We start from the raw sequence: 20,892 nt of genomic DNA on the forward strand, positions 1-20,892 counted from the left end.
TGAACTTTTCCCCTTTCCTGAGTTGCAAAATGTACACTGTTTCATCTTCCTATACTATTTTTATATATGTCATGTTAAATTAATTGTTGGCCTGAATATTTAAAATTGGTCACCAGGGATTTAATTTCTAAATTTCTAAATATTAAAAATGAATTACTAAAGTAAAATGGAATTTATGGTAGTTGATTTTTGCAATAGAGGGAAGATATTATGGAAGAGAGAAAAGGGGAGAGAGAGAGCGAGCGAGAGAAAGAGAGAGAGAGAGAGAGAGAGAGCGAGCGAACTCCAGCTTCCTCTGAGCCATGTAGAAATTCTAAGGCCCCAGCCAGGGGAAAAGAGTCTCAAGATGATGGGCCTTTCCTGGAGGCTCACGCCTCCACAAAGGGAAAGGAAGGAAGTCAGCCTTCCTTCCTTCCACTCACCATGTTGTCAGTTCAATCAGCAGATTCTTTTATCAGTCTCAACTCCAGCAGGCTCCACTCCAAGTGTGTCTCTTTCCATCTCCAAGTGTCCTTCTTCACTCCAAGTCTCTCTTCACTTCAAGTGACTCTTCACTCCAAGTCCGAGTCTTCATTCCAAGTCACTCCCTTCAAGTCTCTCTCTCTGTGTTTGTTTCCAATTTTAAAGACCTTTTTCTCTTGTGTCACTTCCCCTAAATTTTATGTCTACCAATCACAGCTGATGCTCCACTCCAGAACTGCCCACTCTTTTACACCTGGGTCACAGACTTCCTACTCAATGTATGAAATGGGTATTCACACCTTTTTGTGGTTAAAATCCCAAATGGATAGATCTCCATACTCAACTTCAAGTACTGTGGTTACACTTTGGGGATTAAAATATAAAAATAGACAGGGGATTACAATTTAATCTTCACAATCAAGGAAGAGCTAAGTACCTTCATTGTTACAATCAGGAGAGAGCTAAATCCAATCTTCACAGTCACTTCTCTATTTTGAATTTATCTTGTTATACAGCATGAAATGCTGGTCTGTACCTAATTTCTGCCAGACAGTTTTTGAGATTTCTTACCAATTTTTTTCAGGTCGTGCATTCATAGCTATGACTGAACAATCACTATACTATTATGTTCATCAGTTTTTGGATTTTGTGTATCTAATTTGCTCTACTGTTTAATCTATTTTTTAAATTGGTACCAAATCATTATGATGATTACTATGCTATTGAATACTTTGAGATCTGGCCCTCTTAGGCCCTCTTAACCCTTTTTTTAAATTAAGACACGAATGCCCCTTTTCTTCCAACTTCTTATTACCACACACACACTAAATATGTTGCCTTCAATATATGGGAATATCCTAGTCAATAACTTTTTTCAAATGATGATCAGTTCTACCTTACACCACTAAAAACAACTAAAATTAAGTACAATTAATTCAACTTTGGGGTTGCTAGGTACTGCAGACCTGGAGTCCTGACAATCTGAGTTCAAATTCATCCTCAGACACTTACTAGGTGTGTAACTGTGGGCAAGTTACTTAACCCTGCTTGTTTGCCTCAGTTTTCTCATCTATAAAATGAACCGGAGAAGGACATGGCAAACTACTCCAGCATCTTTGCCCAGAAAACCCCAGATGGGAGCATGAAGAGTTAAGACAAGACAAAACAATAACATATTTCAAATTTAAATGCAATTATATTGTAAGGCAACAAAGATTTACATTAATATGTTTTAAAAGGATTTAAAAAAATTATTTTCAGGCTTAAATAAAAAAGCCTTTTCTAGTTAGTTTGTAGAATCAGGCTATAAAAGTTTGCTTAATAGAGTTGGATAGGCTAGAAAGCAAAAGTCTAAATCGTGTACCTCTGATTCTTAGCATGAAAAGTCCAGGGTCTTTTAAAGACTTGACTTACCTAGCTTAAAGACATGAAAGTGTTAAGAAGTACATTGGGGGAAAAAAACTGACTACATATTGCGCATGCGCTGCCCCACCCACTTTCTTGCCCTTTCCTTTCTTTTAACCTGTCCTGAAAGCATTCTATAAGCGTGGTCACGAGAAGTGGGTGGGAGGAGTCACGTCTTAGCCAATCGCTTCCTCCGGAAGTAGGTGGGGAAGTGTAGCTGTTGACTGCTAGTCGGGTTGCCCTGGTGGCTGTTCTTGGCTTTGTAGCTGACCCAAGATGGCGGCACAAACACAGAGCGGGATTCGGCTCAGCGCGGTGAGCTATCACGGCAGCATGGGGGAGGCGAGGGGAAAAGGGGGGGCTAGTGGTGACTTGTTGCTCCGCCTTGGTTGCGAGTCCGTCAGGAACACTGGTGAAAACCTTCGCCAGGGTGGGTGTGAGGCTGGCGGTTTGTTGGGGGACGTGTGTACTGGAGGGGAGAACGTACGCATCCGCCTCTCGGGAGTAACGTAGACTTGCTATAACTGTTTGGGTGCCCCAGGGAAGGAAGGCAGGCAAAGCTGCCTAGATGTGGTCTGGGATACTTGGCTTATGGGGCCACCTGAGGGCGGGGCTCCGCGGACTAGTTTCTGTTTCCTTTTCTCGGGCTGCTAGTGGGTCTGGCTTGGGGAGGGGCGGGGCGCCGCGCCACGGACTAATTTCTATTTCCCTTCCTCCGGGTGCCATGGTTGATGCCTGCTGGTGGAGGGCGGGGCGCCGACTCCTCCCCTCGGTCTGGTCTGTTTTTTTGGGGGGTGGGGGTGGTGGTACTAGGTAAGCATGGGCGATAAGTCAACATAGTTCTTTTTTTTTTCCGCCTTGAGACCCCTACAAGAGAAGGCCTTTAAGTCAAGAAACATCAACTAATCGCTTTTAATAAGAGGCCTGTGAGCTAAGTTTCCTTAGAACCTCTGACTTTAGAGTTCCTTAATTCGAATTCATATTATCTAATTAAAAAAGCCCAGTGAAAGCCAAAATAAGTGCACTGGTCAAATCAAATAGTCTTCCTGTTTATGTCTTGAGAAGATGGTGGGAGGAAGAAAGTGTTTCAAGTTAACTTGAACCTGGGCTATGGAGCTAGCTATAAATCAAGTTGAGTTTTGGGTATAAAAAGCTAGGTGACGAGACGCCGCATTTAGCATAATGAAATTTGATATTATCTCTAGCTAAACTATTTCCAAGATGACTTTTTCTAGTGAGTTATTTTCACTTGTTTCCCCAAAATCAGTCAGTCATAAACCTTCAATGAAAGAAATTGTAGTAGCTTTCTATGACACCTCCCCACCCCCCCAGGATCAAATAAGAAATCTTCTGTTTTGTCTTTAAAGCTCTATATAACTTGGCCTCATCTTACCTTTTCAGGGTTCTTACTCGCCTACCACCACCTTCCCAAATCTTTTAGTCTTGTGATACTGGCCTTGATATTCCACTAACAACATTCCCATCTCCTGACACTAGGCAATTTCAGGGCCAGTCTCTTGGTTCTCTCTTCCACCTCCTGACTTTCAGTATCAGCTAAAATACTATGTTTTTTGCCAGAAGCTTTTCCTGGTCCTTCATAATGCCAATGCTTTCTCTTGGAGATTTTCATCAGTTGATGAAAATATATTTTGTACATAGTTGCCTACTTGTTGCCCCCCTTATTGCCTTGAGATCCTAGAAAGCAGTGATGGATTAAATTTTTTTTTAAATCTATCTTTGTATCTCCAGGACACAAAACCTGACACATGTAGGGGCTTGTTGACATACAATTGTTTTCAAGTTTGAATTTGACTGGAATTCAAAGCACTTCCTAAATCTAAAAACATTTATAAATTTCAGCTGCTTCTATTATGTGTACCTGCATTTTACACATATTAAGTTATTTGATACATCCACCCTGGGAGTTGGGTGCTAGTATTACCATCCCTATTTAACAGTTAACAGTTGTTAACTTTCCCAAGTTCACACTGATGTTGGATTTGAATGCAGGTTGGCGATAACTGCTTCAAGCTACACATAAAATAAATAAATAAATAAATAAAATAAAAAATATCCTTTTTCCTCCTTTACTACAAAGACCTACATATATATATATGTGTGTGTGTGTATATACACACACACATATATATTTTTTTCATGCCTTGAAATCTTTCCTTACTACTATTCTCTGATAGAAGATCTGATTTTTAAACTTGATTTAAAAAAGTTTACAGTTAATAGAAATTTCAAGATACTTCCCAGGTAATAAGTAAAACTGTGGCTATTGAGCTTTTTTGTAAGGATTATGTATTACTGCTTTTATTGACTAATAAATATAATTGATTATGACAAATAGATCTGCTCAAAGGCTGTGGTAGTAGGTGCTTTGATATTATTTGAAGTAATTGTGCATAAAAAGATCCAATTCTGTGTTGTAGTCTAGTTCTGCTCATCCTCAGAAAGGTATTTATTTTATTTGTTAAAGGCACTGTTCAGATCTACAGGGTCTATTTTACAAGGTCCCTGGGTCCAACCAAGTCACATCCCATGTGTCAGTTGATTTAAAAGATTGCCTTCTCTCTTTAAGGTATTCAGAAAGTTATTGATGATGGAATTAATCAATCACTGTTAAGCTTGGATTTGTTATAGATTTAAGCATTCCAGGAGACCTTTCATGGATTGAATCATATATGTATACATAGACCATTCTTTGAGAGAAGTAATATGGCACAATGGAAAAGTATGCTAGATTTGGAATTTAAGGATTGTAGTTTGATTTTTTTTTAATTTAAACAATATTTTTCCATAGTGACATGGTTCATTTTCTCTCTCTCTCTTTCCTTCCCCCTTCCCGGAACTGAGAAGCAGTTCCACTGTGTTATACATATGTTACCATTTGATATAAGGATTGTAGTTTGAATCCCTACTCTGCCCACAAGTTTAGCAACACTCTTAATACTGCCTCACATTATTTCTGTCCTGGTTTATATTTCATTTTTAAATAAAAAAAATTTTTCATATGAATCATTTACTAAAGCACAGAAAAAGTAGGATATAGCAGTGAATTCTTTTACATAGAATCTATTTTTTTATGAAGTGTATATTAAACTTAACAAAGTAACAAAATTGCCTTGTTTGTGTCTTTTTCTGAACTGTTGCTCTTTTCTGAGTTGTGTTTTTAAGGTTTTCTTAATGCTCTTTTTTCCCCTTCCCTCATCATTCATTACATTTTATTTTGTGCTTCACATATATTATTTCATTTGATCCTCAGACTAATCCCACGAAGTGGGTAGAGCCACTGACAATTTTTGAACAGAGAACTAATCTTTGACATTAGGATAATGTGAAGGATGGATTAGAAAAGGGAGTTGTTACCTATGTGAGATGTCATGACTGTCTGGGATACCACCTTTAAAAAAAAATCTATATAATCTTACTTATGCTTCAAGACCTTGTTCAAATCCTAGACTTCCCTATCCCACTCCCACTTTAGCTATCAAATTTGAACTTTTAAAGCTAAATTTCAATTAGTTACTCCCTTGCAAAATATTCTTGTCATTGAAAGAAGACTGGCACATAGAAACAGCACTTCCAATATTTGTGTGGCAAATTTTTCTTCCCCTTGTATATATGGTTTATTGTGACTATTTGCTTTTGCCATTATGTTTCACTTAGAGGTTCCGTTATTCAGCAACCAAAAATATCCACATCAAAAACATCCACATCATTGAACAAAATTTCATATCAAACACAAGTAAGTGAATAAGGAGACTGCCCATTAAAAAAGGGAAGCAAATGTAGGTGCATTACTGCTTGCAACCCAGTTCAGCATAAAAGTATGTTTTTGTAATAACCACAAAATGTACCAGGACATTCTTGAATTAGCCAGAAAATTTGTAAAATTTTGGCCATTCAGAGAGAACCCACATGCTGCTCAAGATTGTATTAGTTGATTGGTTCTTCATTGTTTGTCCTTTGTTTTAAAAAAGGACCAAAACATCACTGGGTGATTTTTTTTTTTAACTCTTAACCCAATATAACAATGAATAATTGCTATTTTTTCCCCCTTCTGGAGCTTAAAATACAGTAAGGAATGTCAGGGAACTGATTTGAGAATTCTCAACTAAAATTGTTCAATTGTTTCAGTTGTGTCCAAACCCTGTGATGACATTCAAGACCTCCCTTCAGGGCTCTCCTGACAGAGACACTGGATTGGCTTGCCATTTCCATCTTCAGTTCATCCCAGAGCTGAGGAAATTGAGGCAAACAAGGCCAAGACATCTGCCTAGCATCATACAGCCAGCAAGTTCTGAGGATAGATTTGAACTTAGGAAGATGAATCTTCCTGACCCCAGGCCCAGCACTATCCAAGGCACCATTTTGCTTCCCTGAGAAGTTCATTATCTATTCAACCTCTGGCAAGTCAGTCATCCCACAGGGTGGTATCTTGATTTTTGGGTGAGTTGGATTTAGGTGAGGCAAAATTACACAAAATTGCCAGCCTCATTCTCTTCCAGAGTCGTCATAGTCCATTGGCAAGACAAGAATCAAAATGACTGGTAATTCCTGGGATGCAGGACCGTGGCATCTTTGATGCGCTGGGCACTGTATTTGCTTCAGCTGCCTTCATGGCATCTACCCCTTCTTTTGGAAGAAGTCTCCAATGCTTGTGGTACACATCTTCCTAATTCTCCACCAGGTTTATGGCCTTATCAGTTGCCCTCACTCTGCTTTAGCCCATCTACTGAGATGCCGAGATGTGTGCATGTCACAGCTTCTTCTTTGGGCTATAGGTTAGAGTTGAGTGATAGGTGGACACCAAAGATGGCGGAGTAGCCCTGAAAAGGGCTCAGCAAGCCCTCACTGTAGTGGTGTTAGGTCTCCTTGAACATCCATACACCCCATAATTCTTTATTATTGCCTATAAGAAAGCCTTTTTTAACTTTCAAACAGTGTACTTGTCCCTACTGAGGAAGTCTTAGACCTGATTGATTGGCAGTTGCTAGTCTAACTCATAAATTGATTTCTTTGTAAATTCAAACCTTTTTTTCCTTAGTTTCTATTCAAGTACCACCAAGTACTAAAGTTGGCACTATAGACTCTCTGCTGATCTAAGGGGGAAAAAAAAAACCCAACAACTCCTTAAAGGAAGTATGCTTCATGAAGACTTTTTAAAAATTGTTTTTTAAAAGCATGAATAGACAGCAGATGATGAGTAATTTGAAGGCTATTCACAGTACCTTGTTTTGGAAGAAAGTAAGATATAAGCAACTACGTGTGGTGCACAGGGTAGAGTGCTGGCACTGGAGTCAGGAAGACTTGTTCAAATGCGGTCTCAAATGATTACTAGCTCTGTGATGCTGGGCCAATCAGTCATTTAATCCTCCTTGCCTCAGCTCATTTGTAAAAGGAACTGAGAAGAAAATGGCACACCACTTCAGTATTTTTGCCAAAAAAAACCCAGTCAGGAAGTGTCAGATATAACTGATAGACTAACCAATAAAGATTTTTGGAAGCACAAAAAGGAAACTTTAGTACAAGTCCATCATCAATAGTGCTACACAAGACCAAAGCTATTAGAAATAATATGGGAACTTAAAGCAACTATATAAAATTATAGTTCACATTTATTCTTTTAAAGAAAATTTTTATTGTCATTCAAAACACTTCCATATTGGTTGGTCATTGTTGTAAGAGCACACTCATACATAAGCAAAACCCCAAATAAAACCATAAATGCACTGACATGAAAGACAACTCTAATAATTCTTTCTCTGGTTATGGATAGCGTTTCTTTCCCATTATAATTCTTTCAAAATTGTCTCAGATCATTGCTTTTCTGAGAGTAGCAGATTTTCACAGATAATCATCCTACAATATTGCTCTTATTGTGTATTATGCTCTCTCAGTTCTGCTTATTTCACTCTGCGTTAGTTCCTGCAGATCTTTCCAGCTTTTTCTGAAGTTATCTTGCTTTATCATTTCTTATAGCATAATAGTATTCCATCACCAACATGTACCACAATTTGTTCAGCCATTCTCCAATTGATGGACATCCCCTCATTTTTCAATTGTTTGCTACCACAAAGAGCAACTATAAATATTTTTGTTCAAGTAATTCCTTTCCCTTTTTTAATTATCTCTTTGGAATACAGACCCAATAGTGGTATTACCAGATCAAGAGATGTGTAGTTTTTTTTAGCCCTTTGGGCATAGTTTCAAATTGTCCTCCTGAATGGATGAATCACTTCACAACTCCCATCAACAATGCATTAGTGTCCCAATTTTTCCATGTCCCCTCCAACATTTACCATTTTCCTTTACTGCCATATTGGCCAATTTGATAAGCATTGTTTTAATTTTTGTTTCTCTAATCAAGAGTTGTGGAACATTTTCTCATGATTATTGATAGCTTTAAATTCTTCATCTGAAAATTGCTTGTTCATATCCTTTGACCATTTGTCAATTTGGGAATGGCTTATATTCTTATAAATTTGATTTAGTTCTCTATAAATTTGAGAAATTAGACCTTTGTCAGAGACATCTGTTATGAATCCCCCCCCCCCAGTTTTCCTTCTAATCTTTGTTATTTTTTGTACAAAAGATTTTTTTTTTGAAAATTTTATTTAATTAGTCAATTTAGAACATTATTCCTTGTTTATATCCTTTCCCTCTCTTCCCCCTACCTCTTCCCATAGTCAACACAAAATTGCATGGGTTTTACATGTGTCCTTGATCAAAACCTATTTTCATGTTGTTGATGTTTGCCCTAGGATGATCATTTAGATCATCCCCAGCCATATCTCTTCAATCCATGTAATCAAGTAGTTGTTTTTCTTCTGTGTTTCTGCTTCCACAGTTGTTCCTCTGTATGTGGATGGTGTTCCTTCTCATAAATCCCTCTGAGTTGTTCTGAGTCACTGCATTGCCACTAATGGAGAAGTCCATTAAATTCCATTGAACCACAGTGTATCAGTCTCTGTGTATAATGTTCTCTGCATCAGTTCCTGGAGGTCATTTCAGTTCACATGGAATTCCTCCAGTTCGTTATTTCTTTGAGCTCAATAGTATTCCATCACCAACATACCACAATTTGTTCAGCAATTCCCCAACTGGAGAGCATCCCCTCATTTTCCAATTTTTTTGCCACCACATAAAGCACTGCTATGAATATTCTTGTACAAGTCTTTTTCCTTATTATCTCTTTGGAGTACAAACCCAGCAGTGCTATGGCTGAATCAAAGGGTAGACAGTTTTTTAGTGCCTTTGGGCATAGTTCCAAATTACCCTCCAGAATGGTTGGATCAATTCATAACTCCACCAACAATGTATTAATGTCCTAACTTTGCCACATCCCCTCTAGCATTCATTACTTTTCTTTGCTGTCATGTTAGCCAATCTGCTGGGTGTGAGGTGGTACCTCAGTGTTGTTTTTATTTGCATCTCTCTTGATTATAAGAGATTTAGAACACTTTTTCATGTGCTTATTAATAGTTTTGATTTATTTGTCTGAAAATTGCCTATTCATGTTCCTTGCTCATTTATCAATTGGAGAATGGCTTGATTTTTTTGTACAATTGATTTAGCTCTTTATAAATTTGAGTAATTAGATCTTAATCAGAGGTTTTTGTTATGAAGATTGTTTCCCAATTGGTTGCTTCCCTTCTAATTTTGGTTGCATTGGTTTTGTTTGTACAAAACCTTTTTAATTTGATGTAATCAAAATTATTGATTTTACATTTTGTGATTTTTTTTTTCTAGCTCTTGCTTGGTTTTAAAGTCTTTCCTTTCCCAAAGATCTGACATGTATACTATTCTGTGTTCACCTAAATTTGCTTATAGTTTCCTTCTTTATATTCAAGTCATTCACCCATTCTGAGTTTTTCTTGGTGTAGGGTGTGAGATGTTGATCCAAACCTAATCTCTCCCATACTGTCTTCCAATTTTCCCAGCAGTTTTTATCAAATAGTGGATTTTGGTCCCAAAAGCTGGAATCTTTGGGCTTGTCATGCTGAGGACTGTCTTGCTGAGGTCACTTACCCCAAGTCTATACCACTGATCCTCCTTTCTGTCTCTTAGCCAATACCAAATTGTTTTGATGAACACTGCTTTAAAGTATAGTTTGAGATCTGGGACTGCAAGGGCCACCTTCCTTTGCATTTTTTTTCATGATTTCCCTAGATCTTGATCTTTTGTTCTTCCAAATGAACTTTGTTATGGATTTTTTTTCTAATTCAGTAAAAAAGCTTTTGGTAGTTCAATGGGTATGGCACTAAGTAAGTAAATTAATTTGGGTAGGATTGTCATTTTTATTATGTTAGCTCATCCTACTCATGAGCAATCGGTGTTTTTCCAATTGTTTTAGATCTAGTTTTAATTGTGTGGAGAGTGTTTTGTAGTTGTGTTTATATAGTTCCTGTGTTTGTCTCAGCAGATAGATTCCTAAGTATTTTATATTGTCTAGGGTTGATTTTGAATGGAATTTCTCTTTCTAATTTATGTTGCTGAGATGTGTTGGAAATATGTAGAAATACTGATGACTTTTGTGGGTTTATTTTGTATCCTGCAACTTTGCTAAAGTTGTTGATTATTCCCACTAGCTTTTTAGTTGATTCTTTAGGATTCTTTAAGTAGACCATCTGCAAAGAGTGATAGCTTGGTCTCCTCATTGCCTATTTTAATACCTTCACTTTCTTTTTCTTCTGTAATTGCTACAGCTAGTGTTTCTAGTACAATGTTAAATAATAGAGGTGATAATGGGCATCCTTGTTTCACTCCTGACCTTATTGGAAAGGCTTATAGTTTATTCCCATTGCAGATGATGTTTGCTGATGGCTTTAGATATACACTGTTTATTATTTTTAGGAAAGGCCCTTCTATTCCTATGCTTTCTAGTGTTTTCAATAGGAATGGGTGTCGTATTTTGTCAAAGTTTTTTTTTTCTGCATCTATTGAGATAATCATGTGATTTTTGTTGGTTTGCTTTTTAATATGGTCAATTATGTGGATGGTTTTCCTAATATTGAACCATCCTTGCATTCCTGGTATAAATCCTACCTGGTCATAGTGAATAATCCTTGTGATCACTTACTGGAGTCTTTTTGCTAGTATCCTATTTAAGATTTTTGCCTCTATATTCATTAAGGAGATTGGTCTGTAGTTTTCTTTCTCTGTTTTTGATCTACCTGACTTTGGAATCAATACCATATTTGTGTCATAAAAGGAATTGGGTAGAACACCTTCTTTGCTTATTCTGTCAAATAATTTATATAATATTGGAATTAGTTGTCCTTTGAATGTTTGATAGAATTCATTTGTGAATTCTTGTGGTCCTGGGGATTTTTTCTTAGGGAATGCTTTAATCACTTGTTCAATTTCTTTCTCTGATATGGTGTTATTTAGATATTCTATTTCTTCTTCTGTTAATCTAGGCAATTTACATATATATTTATGTAAATATTCATCCATATCACCTAGATTGCCATATTCATTGCCATATAATTGGGCAAAATAATTTTTAATGATTGCCTTAATTTCCTCTTCACTAGAGGTGACGCCTCCCTTTTCACCTTGGATATTGTCAGTTTGGTTTTCTTCTTTCCTTTTTTAAATTAGATTGACCAGTAGTTTGTCTATTTTATTTGTTTTTTTTCAAAGTACCAGCTTCTAGTTTTATTTATTAAATCAATAGTTCTTTGACTTTCAAATTTATTAATTTTTCCTTTAATTTTTAGGATCTTTAATTTAGATTTCATCTGAGGATTTATAATTTGTTCACTTTCTAGTTTTTTAATTTGCATGCCCAATTCATTGCCCTCTGCCCTCTCTAATTTGTTAATATATGACCTCAAGGATAGAAATTTCCCCCGAGTAATGCTTTGTCTATATCCCATAGATTTTGAAAGGATATCTCATCATTTTCTTCAATAAAATTATTAATTGTTTCTATGATTTGTTCTTTAAATGATTTTGGAGAATCATTATTTAATTTCCAATTAAATTTTTTTTTAAACCCTTACCTTCTGTCTTGGAGTCAATACTGTGTATTGGCTCCAAGGCAGAAGAGTGGTAAGGACTAGGCAATGGGGGTCAAGTGACTTGCCCAGGGTCACACAACTGGGAAGTGTCTGAGGCCAGATTTGAACCTATGACCTCCCATCTCTAGGCCTGGCTCTCAATCCACTGAGCTACCCAGGTGCCCCCTTCCAATTAATTTTTAATTTGCCTCTCCATGTACCCTTAATAATTATTATTTTCATTGCATTGTGATCTGAAAAGGTTGCATTTATTATTTCTGCCTATTTGCACTTGTTTACCATGTTTTTATGACAAAGTACATGGTCAATCTTTGTTGAATGTGCCATGTGCTGCTGAAAGGAAGGTATATTCCTTTTTGTCCCTATTTATTTTTCTCCACATACCTGCTAACTCTAATTTTTCTAAGATTTCATTCACTTCTCTTACCCCTTTCTTATTTATTTTTTGGTTTGATTTATCTAGTTCTGATAGAGAAATGTTCAGGTCTCCAACTAGTATAGTTTTTCTATCTATTTCATCCTTGAGTTCCACTAGTTTCTCCTTTAGAAATTTGGATGCCATGCCATTTGGTTCATACATGTTGAGTACTGTATTTCCTCATTGTCTATATTGCCTTTTATCAGGCTGTAATTACCTTCCCTATTTCTTTTAACTAGATCTCTTTTTACTTTGGCTTTGTCAGATATCATGATTGCGACTCCTTTTTTAATTTAACAGGGGACCTGGAGGTCTCTTACCATAGAGATGTGTAGGAATTAAGTAGCCCATAGTGACAGGAAATAGGAGCCAGGGATCCCCCTGCTGGACACGTGTCAGTTGAGTGGGCTGTCAGTGAGGGCTGGCAGCTGGGGGATGTTGACTGCTGGGTGTAAGTTGGTCATTGGGGGTTGGTTGCTGGAATACAACGGTGGACTTGAGCTACTGAGAGGGCTTTTGGCTTTAGCCTTTAGAAGGCTTTTTTGCCTTTTGGGGTTTTGGCTTTTTGGAAGGTGGCTGATCTTTGTTAAAAAATTACAAATTTTAAAAACATTAACTTGACATATACAAAGAATGGAAAAGTGAAGTGTGTATAAAACCTTGAATCATTTCTTAGGGTTACTTCACCAATTACCATTTGTGCTGGTCAGCCCCCAAAGTTGGTAGGGTTCCCTCCCTCCCCAAATTGGGCTTCCCATTGATTAAGAGCCAAACTTAGCTTTCAGAAAGGGCACATAGTAGAACTATATTGTAGTACAAAGGGCATGTAGTGATAATAAACATATCATAACACAAAAACAGTCTCACCAAAGTCTGGGACATCTCCCTCATTTACACACACAGTATCTGGGGTTGGGGAGAATGGGCACGCACTTTAAATATAGTAGTGATGAGAACATTTGTCAAAGAGCACATGTGTCACATGAATGTAATGGAATGTTATTGTGTTTTATATGATGAAAGGGATGATTTTTGAGATATCTAGGAATATTTTTGTGAAACAGTTTACAGAGTGAAATGAGAGTAGAACCAGGAGAACAATTTATACTGCGTATGTATTTAAACCTTTACCTTCCGCATTAGAATAAATACTGTGTATGGGTTTTAAGGCAGAAGAGTGGTAAGGGCTAGGCATTGGAGGTCAAGTGTAGCAGAATATTTGTTAGTTAATTAAGAATTAATTAAGAAATAGAATATTGTTGTTGATAGATGGCTTAAGAGAGAGTTGAGTGGGTTGGATTTCTTTAAGCCAGAATGGAATTTTCTCAAGGAGCTTTGGGAAAGGCAGTAGGACTAACATACTCACTCTTTGGGTAGTCTTGAATACGGAAGATTGTCCAAAGAGGCTGCTTGGTGAGTTGGGAGAATTTCTGGTGAATTAATCTTTTGAAAACCCCTCTTGGTAGACAAGAGAATGAGAGTATTGGGTACAGTACCTGTGCTGGCCCCAGCAGGTGGCAGGAAAGAGAGAGCTATGTGAGTGGAGAATGTTTGTGGAGATTCTGAAAGCTGCTTTTTTCATGTGAGTGGCAGGAAATAGAAATCTGACTGATTCCTCTCTGTTTATAAGATTATATTTAGTATAGGATAGAAAGATAGATATTTAGTCTAAGAAGGATCATTCTTAGTGATCACAAAGAAATCCCTTGCAGGACAGATTTTGGGAGTTAAGATAATTTTAGAGTTAGGGAATTACAGTTCCTCAACTTCCTATTTCAGAATCTCCAATTTCCTTTTCCCATCACTGTTCCTATAGAAGTAAATATAATAAATAGGTTTTTTTAGAAGATTTATCTCCAGTCAAGTCTTCCCAATTACTAGTCCACCAAACTCAATCATCAACTCCCAACAACTAAATCTATTGCTGGCATAGTAATAGGCTGTTATATCTTCAATGTTCAACCGATCTAACCCCCAAAATAACATTTGCTGGGCCAATTAAAGGAAAGAAAGAACTTAATAACAACAAGAAAATACTGTTTATATTTGTAAAAAGTCAGATACAGGAAGTGTTCTAAGCTGTTGGAATTTTATGGTGTAGCTCCTGTTTAGTACCAGAGGGGACTCCTAAAGACTGTAGGTCTCCCTACTGCCATCAGTAGTTGTCATGCAGGATCACTCAGGGTCTGCAATGACTACAAGATTTGGAAACAATGTGGTTTAGCCTGGAGTATCTGAACATGGGAAATGTTACCCAGCTTTGGACCAAAAAGATTCCTGGTTTCATTAGGGGAATACCTCTGCCTAACTCACTTTATCAATTATTATGCTTGACTGTTTTGGACATTTTACAGTGGCTTACATTAGGAATTCTTGGGATTTTAGTGCTGTTCCTCTTTAGGATGTTTATCTATTACATCCTAAACACATTTACATCGATAAAATTGAAACAAATTAGGGATAATGAAAGTGATCTTAAAGTGCAATACCTGGAAAGAGTAATAAATGGACAAGGCAAATTGATTGAGGAAATGAGAAAGAAATTGAATATGACCACTTAAGTAGAATAAGTAGCTATAGGCACCAAACTTGAGTAGGAAACTAGCTGAGTTGGAGCATGCTGTGGGAGGTTTCTTCCCACTAACTGATGTCCCAGTAGTAACAGAAGATAGGTAACTATTTAATGTAAAACACCGCAGAGTCTTTACCTATCAGACATGGAGTGTTTCAAAAAGACCATGCCCTGATTTGAGGAAGAGCCTGTTGCTATAATTTGTAAATTTGAGAAAATTATTAAATAGTATGATTCAGATTATCTGGATATGGAACTTCTATTAGACAAATTACTAACAAAACGGGAAGAAGCAAAAATAGTGTCTGAAACTGAAGAATGGCCAGAAATTTCTCCAGAATGGGATGTTAATGTTCCAGCTCAGTATGAGGAATTAGTAAAGGCAAGATTGATTGGCTTTAGTGAATACCATAAGACAACATTCCAATAGGTCTGGGTCACGGATGAAATTCGAACGAGTTAGGCAGGAAGCTGGAGAAAAACACCCTCAAAGGTTTATGGACAAATTGATAGACATGGGAGAATGGTACCTTGAGCAGGACATTTCTAGGGTTAGGGATATCCAGGTCACATAGCTAGGAAGTGTCTGAGGCCAGATTTGAACCTAGGACCTCTCATCTTTAGGCTTGGCTCTCAATCCACTGAGCTACCCCGCTGCCCCCTGTACAATATATTTATGAAGATGAACAACTTTGAAAGACTTTACAAAATCTGATTGTTTACTAACCATGATTACTGATTACTGAGGACTGATGATAATTCATGATGACAGTGAACCTACATTCTGACAGAGATGCTATACTCAAGAAGCAGAATGAAACATATTTTTGAACATGGCCAATGTGGGGTTTAGTTTTTCTTGATTGTACATATTTGTTAAAAAGGTACGGTTTTTCTTTTTCAGTGAGGGAATGGAAGGTGAGAAGAAGAGAAAAAATTTTGGTTAATTAAAAAATGAAATGAAAAAGAGAACATGTTGGCAAAAGAACAATTTTCTTGGACACTGGAAATCTTTGTTATGTCCTCATCAAGTTCCCCTTAAATATAAGTTCTCTTCTGGCTTTAAGAATCTTGAAATTATTTTTCCTTAATGGGGCTCTTTGATGTTTCAGTTCCTAATGTAGATGTTGCCAATTATAGTCTGGGAGATTGCTGTTGTCATTAGTTCTTTTTTCCTAAGTATTAAATTTAAATACTAACACAATCCACCTTGTTTGGTCCTCTCCAAACTTCTTTCAACTTTCTTCTGTATATTGTGAAACTTAATTTTTAACTGCTGTTAAAAGCATTATAGTTTACTTATATTCAATTATTATCAAATACCTGCCAAATAAAAAGTTTAAACAGTTGAGTTTTCCTTTTCTATTCTGTCCCCAAACAGTATGACTTTAATTTACAATGGAAACCTCTTGACCATTATCATAGGATCATAGATCTCAAATTGGAAAGAGCTGGAGAAACTGTTTAGTCAACTCCCTTAAATGTTGTAATTAAGAAAATTGAGGCTCAGAGATTGTGACTTGACACAGGTTTCACACATAAGTCAGGTGGGAATTTGAACACAGGCTCTCTGAGTCTGGAGTTGATATTTCTTTCCAAGGTACCAAATACAATAGCATTCTCTACTTTATACAGTTTTCTATGTGTTTAATGAATTTTCTAACTTCATTTTAAAATATCTTCCCCCAAGTTTAAAAGAAAAGTGAAACTCTTACAACAAATACAAGTAGTCAAGTAAAACAAATTCCCACATTATCCACACCCAAGATATATCTCATTTTACAACTTAGATCCATCAAACTGTTTTGGAGATAGATAAAATATTTAAAAGATATTTTTCCATGTTTCCATGATTTATTTTCTTTCCCTCCCCTTTTCCCTCCCCCCTTCCAGAGCCAACAAGCAATTCCACTGGGTTGTACAAATGTTGTCACTTGATATCTATTTTCATATTATTCATTGTTGCTATAGAGTGATTTTTTTAAGGCCTAAACCCCAAGTCACATATCCACTGTAAGATTTAAATTAATAGCCAATAACTCTAAGTATTATATTTTATAAAGTTTTTTAATACTCACTTGAAGTAGAAAGAAAATAAACTAAAAGAAATAGAAGTTCCAACCTAATTATTTAATAAAAATTGAACCCACGTGTGTAGATTTTCCTGCTTTGCATAAAGCCAGCTTTCCCAGATGCAATCTGGGGAGAAGATTGTGAGAGGGCAGAACTACACAAAACTTATATCCTCCCTACATTGGCACATAACATGAGAAGCTGGGAAAGAGAGTTCCTGGGGAGCAAATTTCTAATTATATATGATGTACACATGTGATAAATGATGTCATATGTTTTGCTTTTTCATTTCTACTCCCATAGTTCTTTCAATATGGATAGCATTTTTTTCCCCATAAGTCCTTCAGGAGTGTTTTGGCTTGTTGCATTGCTACTAGTTCTATCTCCTTTTCTTCTACTGTCTTCTGTATTATTTTGTATCTAGTCTCTTGCCAATGCCTAGTGATTTTAACATCTCTCAAACAAATTTTAACGTGGTAACATTTCTTGAATATACCTCTTCTCTTCTGACACTGCTATCACTGTGGTTAGGCCTTACACCTACAGTAATGCAATATCTATCTTGGGAGTTATGGTATTATCAGAAAGTTTGGTTTTATGTAATCAGTATTGTCCATTTTCATCTTTGATCCTTTCTTGTCCCCTAGTTGGTCACCATCTCTTATCCCATCTATAGATATTTTATTTGGTTTTCAGTTTTAACTTACCTCTATTTAATTTTATTTTTGAATTCAATGTTTGTACATTTCTGAGCCCTGTTGGTTAAATGAATTATATTTGCCTGAATAGTTCAGTCAGTTGTATGTTTAGAGTTGGATTAACTTAATATGAGGTATACAGATACAGTATATAAGACATAGTGAAAGTCTGGAAGGCTTTTCACATTTTGGAGTTGCTTTAAGCATGTTTCTTAATGTTCTGAACAGTTATGGTAAAGTTCAGATTTCTTGAGGGCAAAAATTGTTTCCTTTTTCTTTTGTTTTTGTATGCCCAAATTTTATGTTAGGGTACAATATCAGGTGATTATGGAAATGAATTGGGTTGAATTCACATTTCCTCTCCTATTTCAAAACAGTTGTTAGAATTAAGTGTTGCTAATTTAAATTTAGTAATTTGCTTTCTCCAGATTTTCTGCCTAAATATATTGTCTTCTTGTAAAACAGGAAAAAAATGTTCTGTTTAAAAGTAATTTTCTATTATTCTTAGGAAAGAGTGGAGAGAAGCAATACTGGCAAGACCTTTGGACTTTGAAACAGGACTCAGATTTAGATCCCTTTGATACTTCTTGTGTGACCTCATACAATTCATTTAACCTTTCTAAACCAGCATTTGTTTATCTCTAAAAGGAACAAATTAGATTGATTACTACTAAGGTCCCATTTACTGAGTCTGTGAGCTGTGAGAGGTGAAAATATGGGATGTATTGTCAATATAGATGGGGTATTTATACATCCTAATCTACTTCTTAAACTTTGAATTGCTTTTATGCCAGGAAAAAGGTTCAAATCTTAATCCAGCCGTAACTTAAAATTGTAGAAGGAGAATATTTCAAAGTGACAGGTAAATTCCATGACCTCAGTGGGGAGGGGAAGTCTCAGAAAAGATTACCAAGCCTTAGTATATTTTAACCATTATTCAGTATTTTAAAATGTTTTATTTTTGCTTTGGTATAACTCTTTGGAAAGGGCTCTTTGTAGTGAGAAATTTGCATATATTTATTAGGAAAGGTTGCTATAGTATTCATTTAGTATTTCCTAATTCAATTAAAAAAAATACTGAGTTAGAGAGCAACTCTAATCCAAAGACAGTATTAGCTTTTGTTACTTTAAAATAGTTTAAAAAGTGTTTCAGGAACACTGTGAGTTATTAGTTTTTTTTTCAAACTAATTACCACAAATTGTAGAACCCCAAAGATTGTTTTTGAGACTGAAGAATACTGCACATAACTTATTTTTTCTTTTGTTTCAGCTATGTCCAAAGTTTTTGCATACAAATTCTACCAGTCACACATGGCCTTTCAGTGCAGTTGCTGAACTGATAGGTATGTAACTTATAATTTCAGTAATAGATTATTTTTTTACCTGTTTAAGTTACAAAAGAAATTTATAAATGTTTAAATGTTGTTTTTTAAATAAATGAATTTTCACATCAGAGTTCATGGAATGTTTCATAAATGAGACTAAAAACTAAACTGAAATGTTATATGAATATACAGTTGGATAAATAAATTTGTTTCTCCTAAGTTGTTGCACCATGAGGAAAAGGTTCTAGGACTAGTCATTTGCCATTATTGACTTAAAATGTGAACTTGCTATTATAGTGCAGTCATTGAAGTTCTTTACTTAAGACAGACTTCATGAAAATTCCATATACATTTATCTAGTTTGAAGATTGATTCACTTTTGCTAAAAGTGAAATTCTTTTTTTCTAAATAGCTATTCTTCTAGTCATAAGAGAATTATGTTGGCTTAATGATACAAAAAGTTTTTATTGCTCAGTTCAGTAGGTAAGTAGGCATGAATAATGGTAATGATTAGGAAGCCACATTGAACTTTACTGGTCTTTCCAGAATATGGAAAGAGGCAGAAGACAGGCGTTAAAATTAAATTAGTTTCTCTACTAAAAGTATTATATTTTTAGGTTTATTAAAGATTATTAGGAATCAAGGATAAAGAAAATACAAAATAAGAAAGCATGTGTCTAGGGCACATAGCCCATTCAATTTCACTTACTACATCTTGAGAGACTCGTCTGCTTAGACGCGGAAGCAGAGAGAGCCGAAGTAGGCGGAGAGTCAGTTTAAATACAAATTGTGTTCTTGGCCCAGGTGAGGACTCAGGTGAGATTTTAGGGAATTCTGGGAATTACCAAGGACTTCTGGGGATTGAAGTCTGGGGTTCAAATCTCCATTTTTACACAAGATTGTGAACAAATTCATTCTGTAAAACTATGGTTTCTACTAGGATTTTTCTTTAAGCCAGTATGAGGTCAGTAAAATAGATAGACATGCATATATGCCTAAAATTTGTAAATATTTGGGAACTACCAATCATAAAAAAGTAAAATAAAAATGGTATGCCAAAACTTTCTTAAATGATATAGAGTCCTCCAGTGGCTTGCCATCCTTTTTATCAGAAAGGATACTGTTTCAGATGTAGAAATAAAAGCTATTTTACTACTCTTCTATTGTTCTTTGGTACAGCTGAATTTTCCAGAAGGTAAAAGTTTTGTTTTTGTTGTCACTGAACCCTTCTGGATTAATTTGCGCATTCCACTGAGATTGAAATTGCCATAACAGTGTAACCACAGATACACTGTACTATCCCTTTCAAGGAAGTAGATAACTTCTAAATATTTAAATTATGGTGAAAATTTTTGCCTAGACAGAACTAAAGGATTTAGGGTTAGAGTTGGATTTTTAGTAACCTCATTGCACCTTTTACTTGTCCCCAATTATCTTATCCCTGACAGAAGCTGTTCAAAGCTTTTTTTTCCTCCTAAAGGCTCTCATAGCACCCTTCCCCCACCTTTTAAATTGAGGACCTTATCACATGTTTTGTAGATAAAAAAAAAAGAGGTCATTCAGCATGACTTTCTCACTTCCTCCTCTTCTATGTCTCTAAAAACCTTGATATTTTCCTATTCTTAATTCCTTTCCCCATGATTTTGATGAAGTAACCCTTCTACTTGCTAAGACCAGTCCCTCTACATGTGCACTTGATTCCATCTTTTATGGTTTTCTCAAGATCGCTTCCTCAATCATTTCTCTTTTTGATCCTTCAGTTTTTCTCTATTTATTGATTCTTAATCTGCTTATAAACATGCCTATGATTAAAAACTTCCCCTTTATTATCTCCTTTCTGCTATTATATTTTTCTTCCCTCTCACAACTCAACTTTTAGGAAAAAATTCTACCCTGGTTGCCT

General features: G+C 36.0%; 1 protein-coding gene across 2 annotated transcripts in view; it reads left to right on the forward strand.

Moving 5' to 3' along the window:
* Positions 1-2,030: 2,030 nt before the first annotated feature.
* MORC3 (MORC family CW-type zinc finger 3) overlaps positions 2,031-20,892 on the forward strand; it is an 83,083-nt gene continuing 64,221 nt past the window's right edge. The window contains exons 1-2 of one of the 2 annotated variants that reach the window (XM_056825992.1): positions 2,031-2,181; positions 18,935-19,007. In XM_056825992.1, the coding sequence (XP_056681970.1) occupies positions 2,143-2,181; positions 18,935-19,007 (112 nt within the window). In that variant the 5' untranslated portion in view covers positions 2,031-2,142. The remainder of the gene's footprint in view (positions 2,182-18,934; positions 19,008-20,892) is intronic. The other variant, XM_056825993.1, reaches the window with a different exon arrangement.

This window comes from Monodelphis domestica, chromosome 4 (assembly GCF_027887165.1).
Source record: "Monodelphis domestica isolate mMonDom1 chromosome 4, mMonDom1.pri, whole genome shotgun sequence".
In the NCBI taxonomy this organism is placed as follows: Eukaryota; Metazoa; Chordata; class Mammalia; order Didelphimorphia; family Didelphidae; genus Monodelphis; species Monodelphis domestica.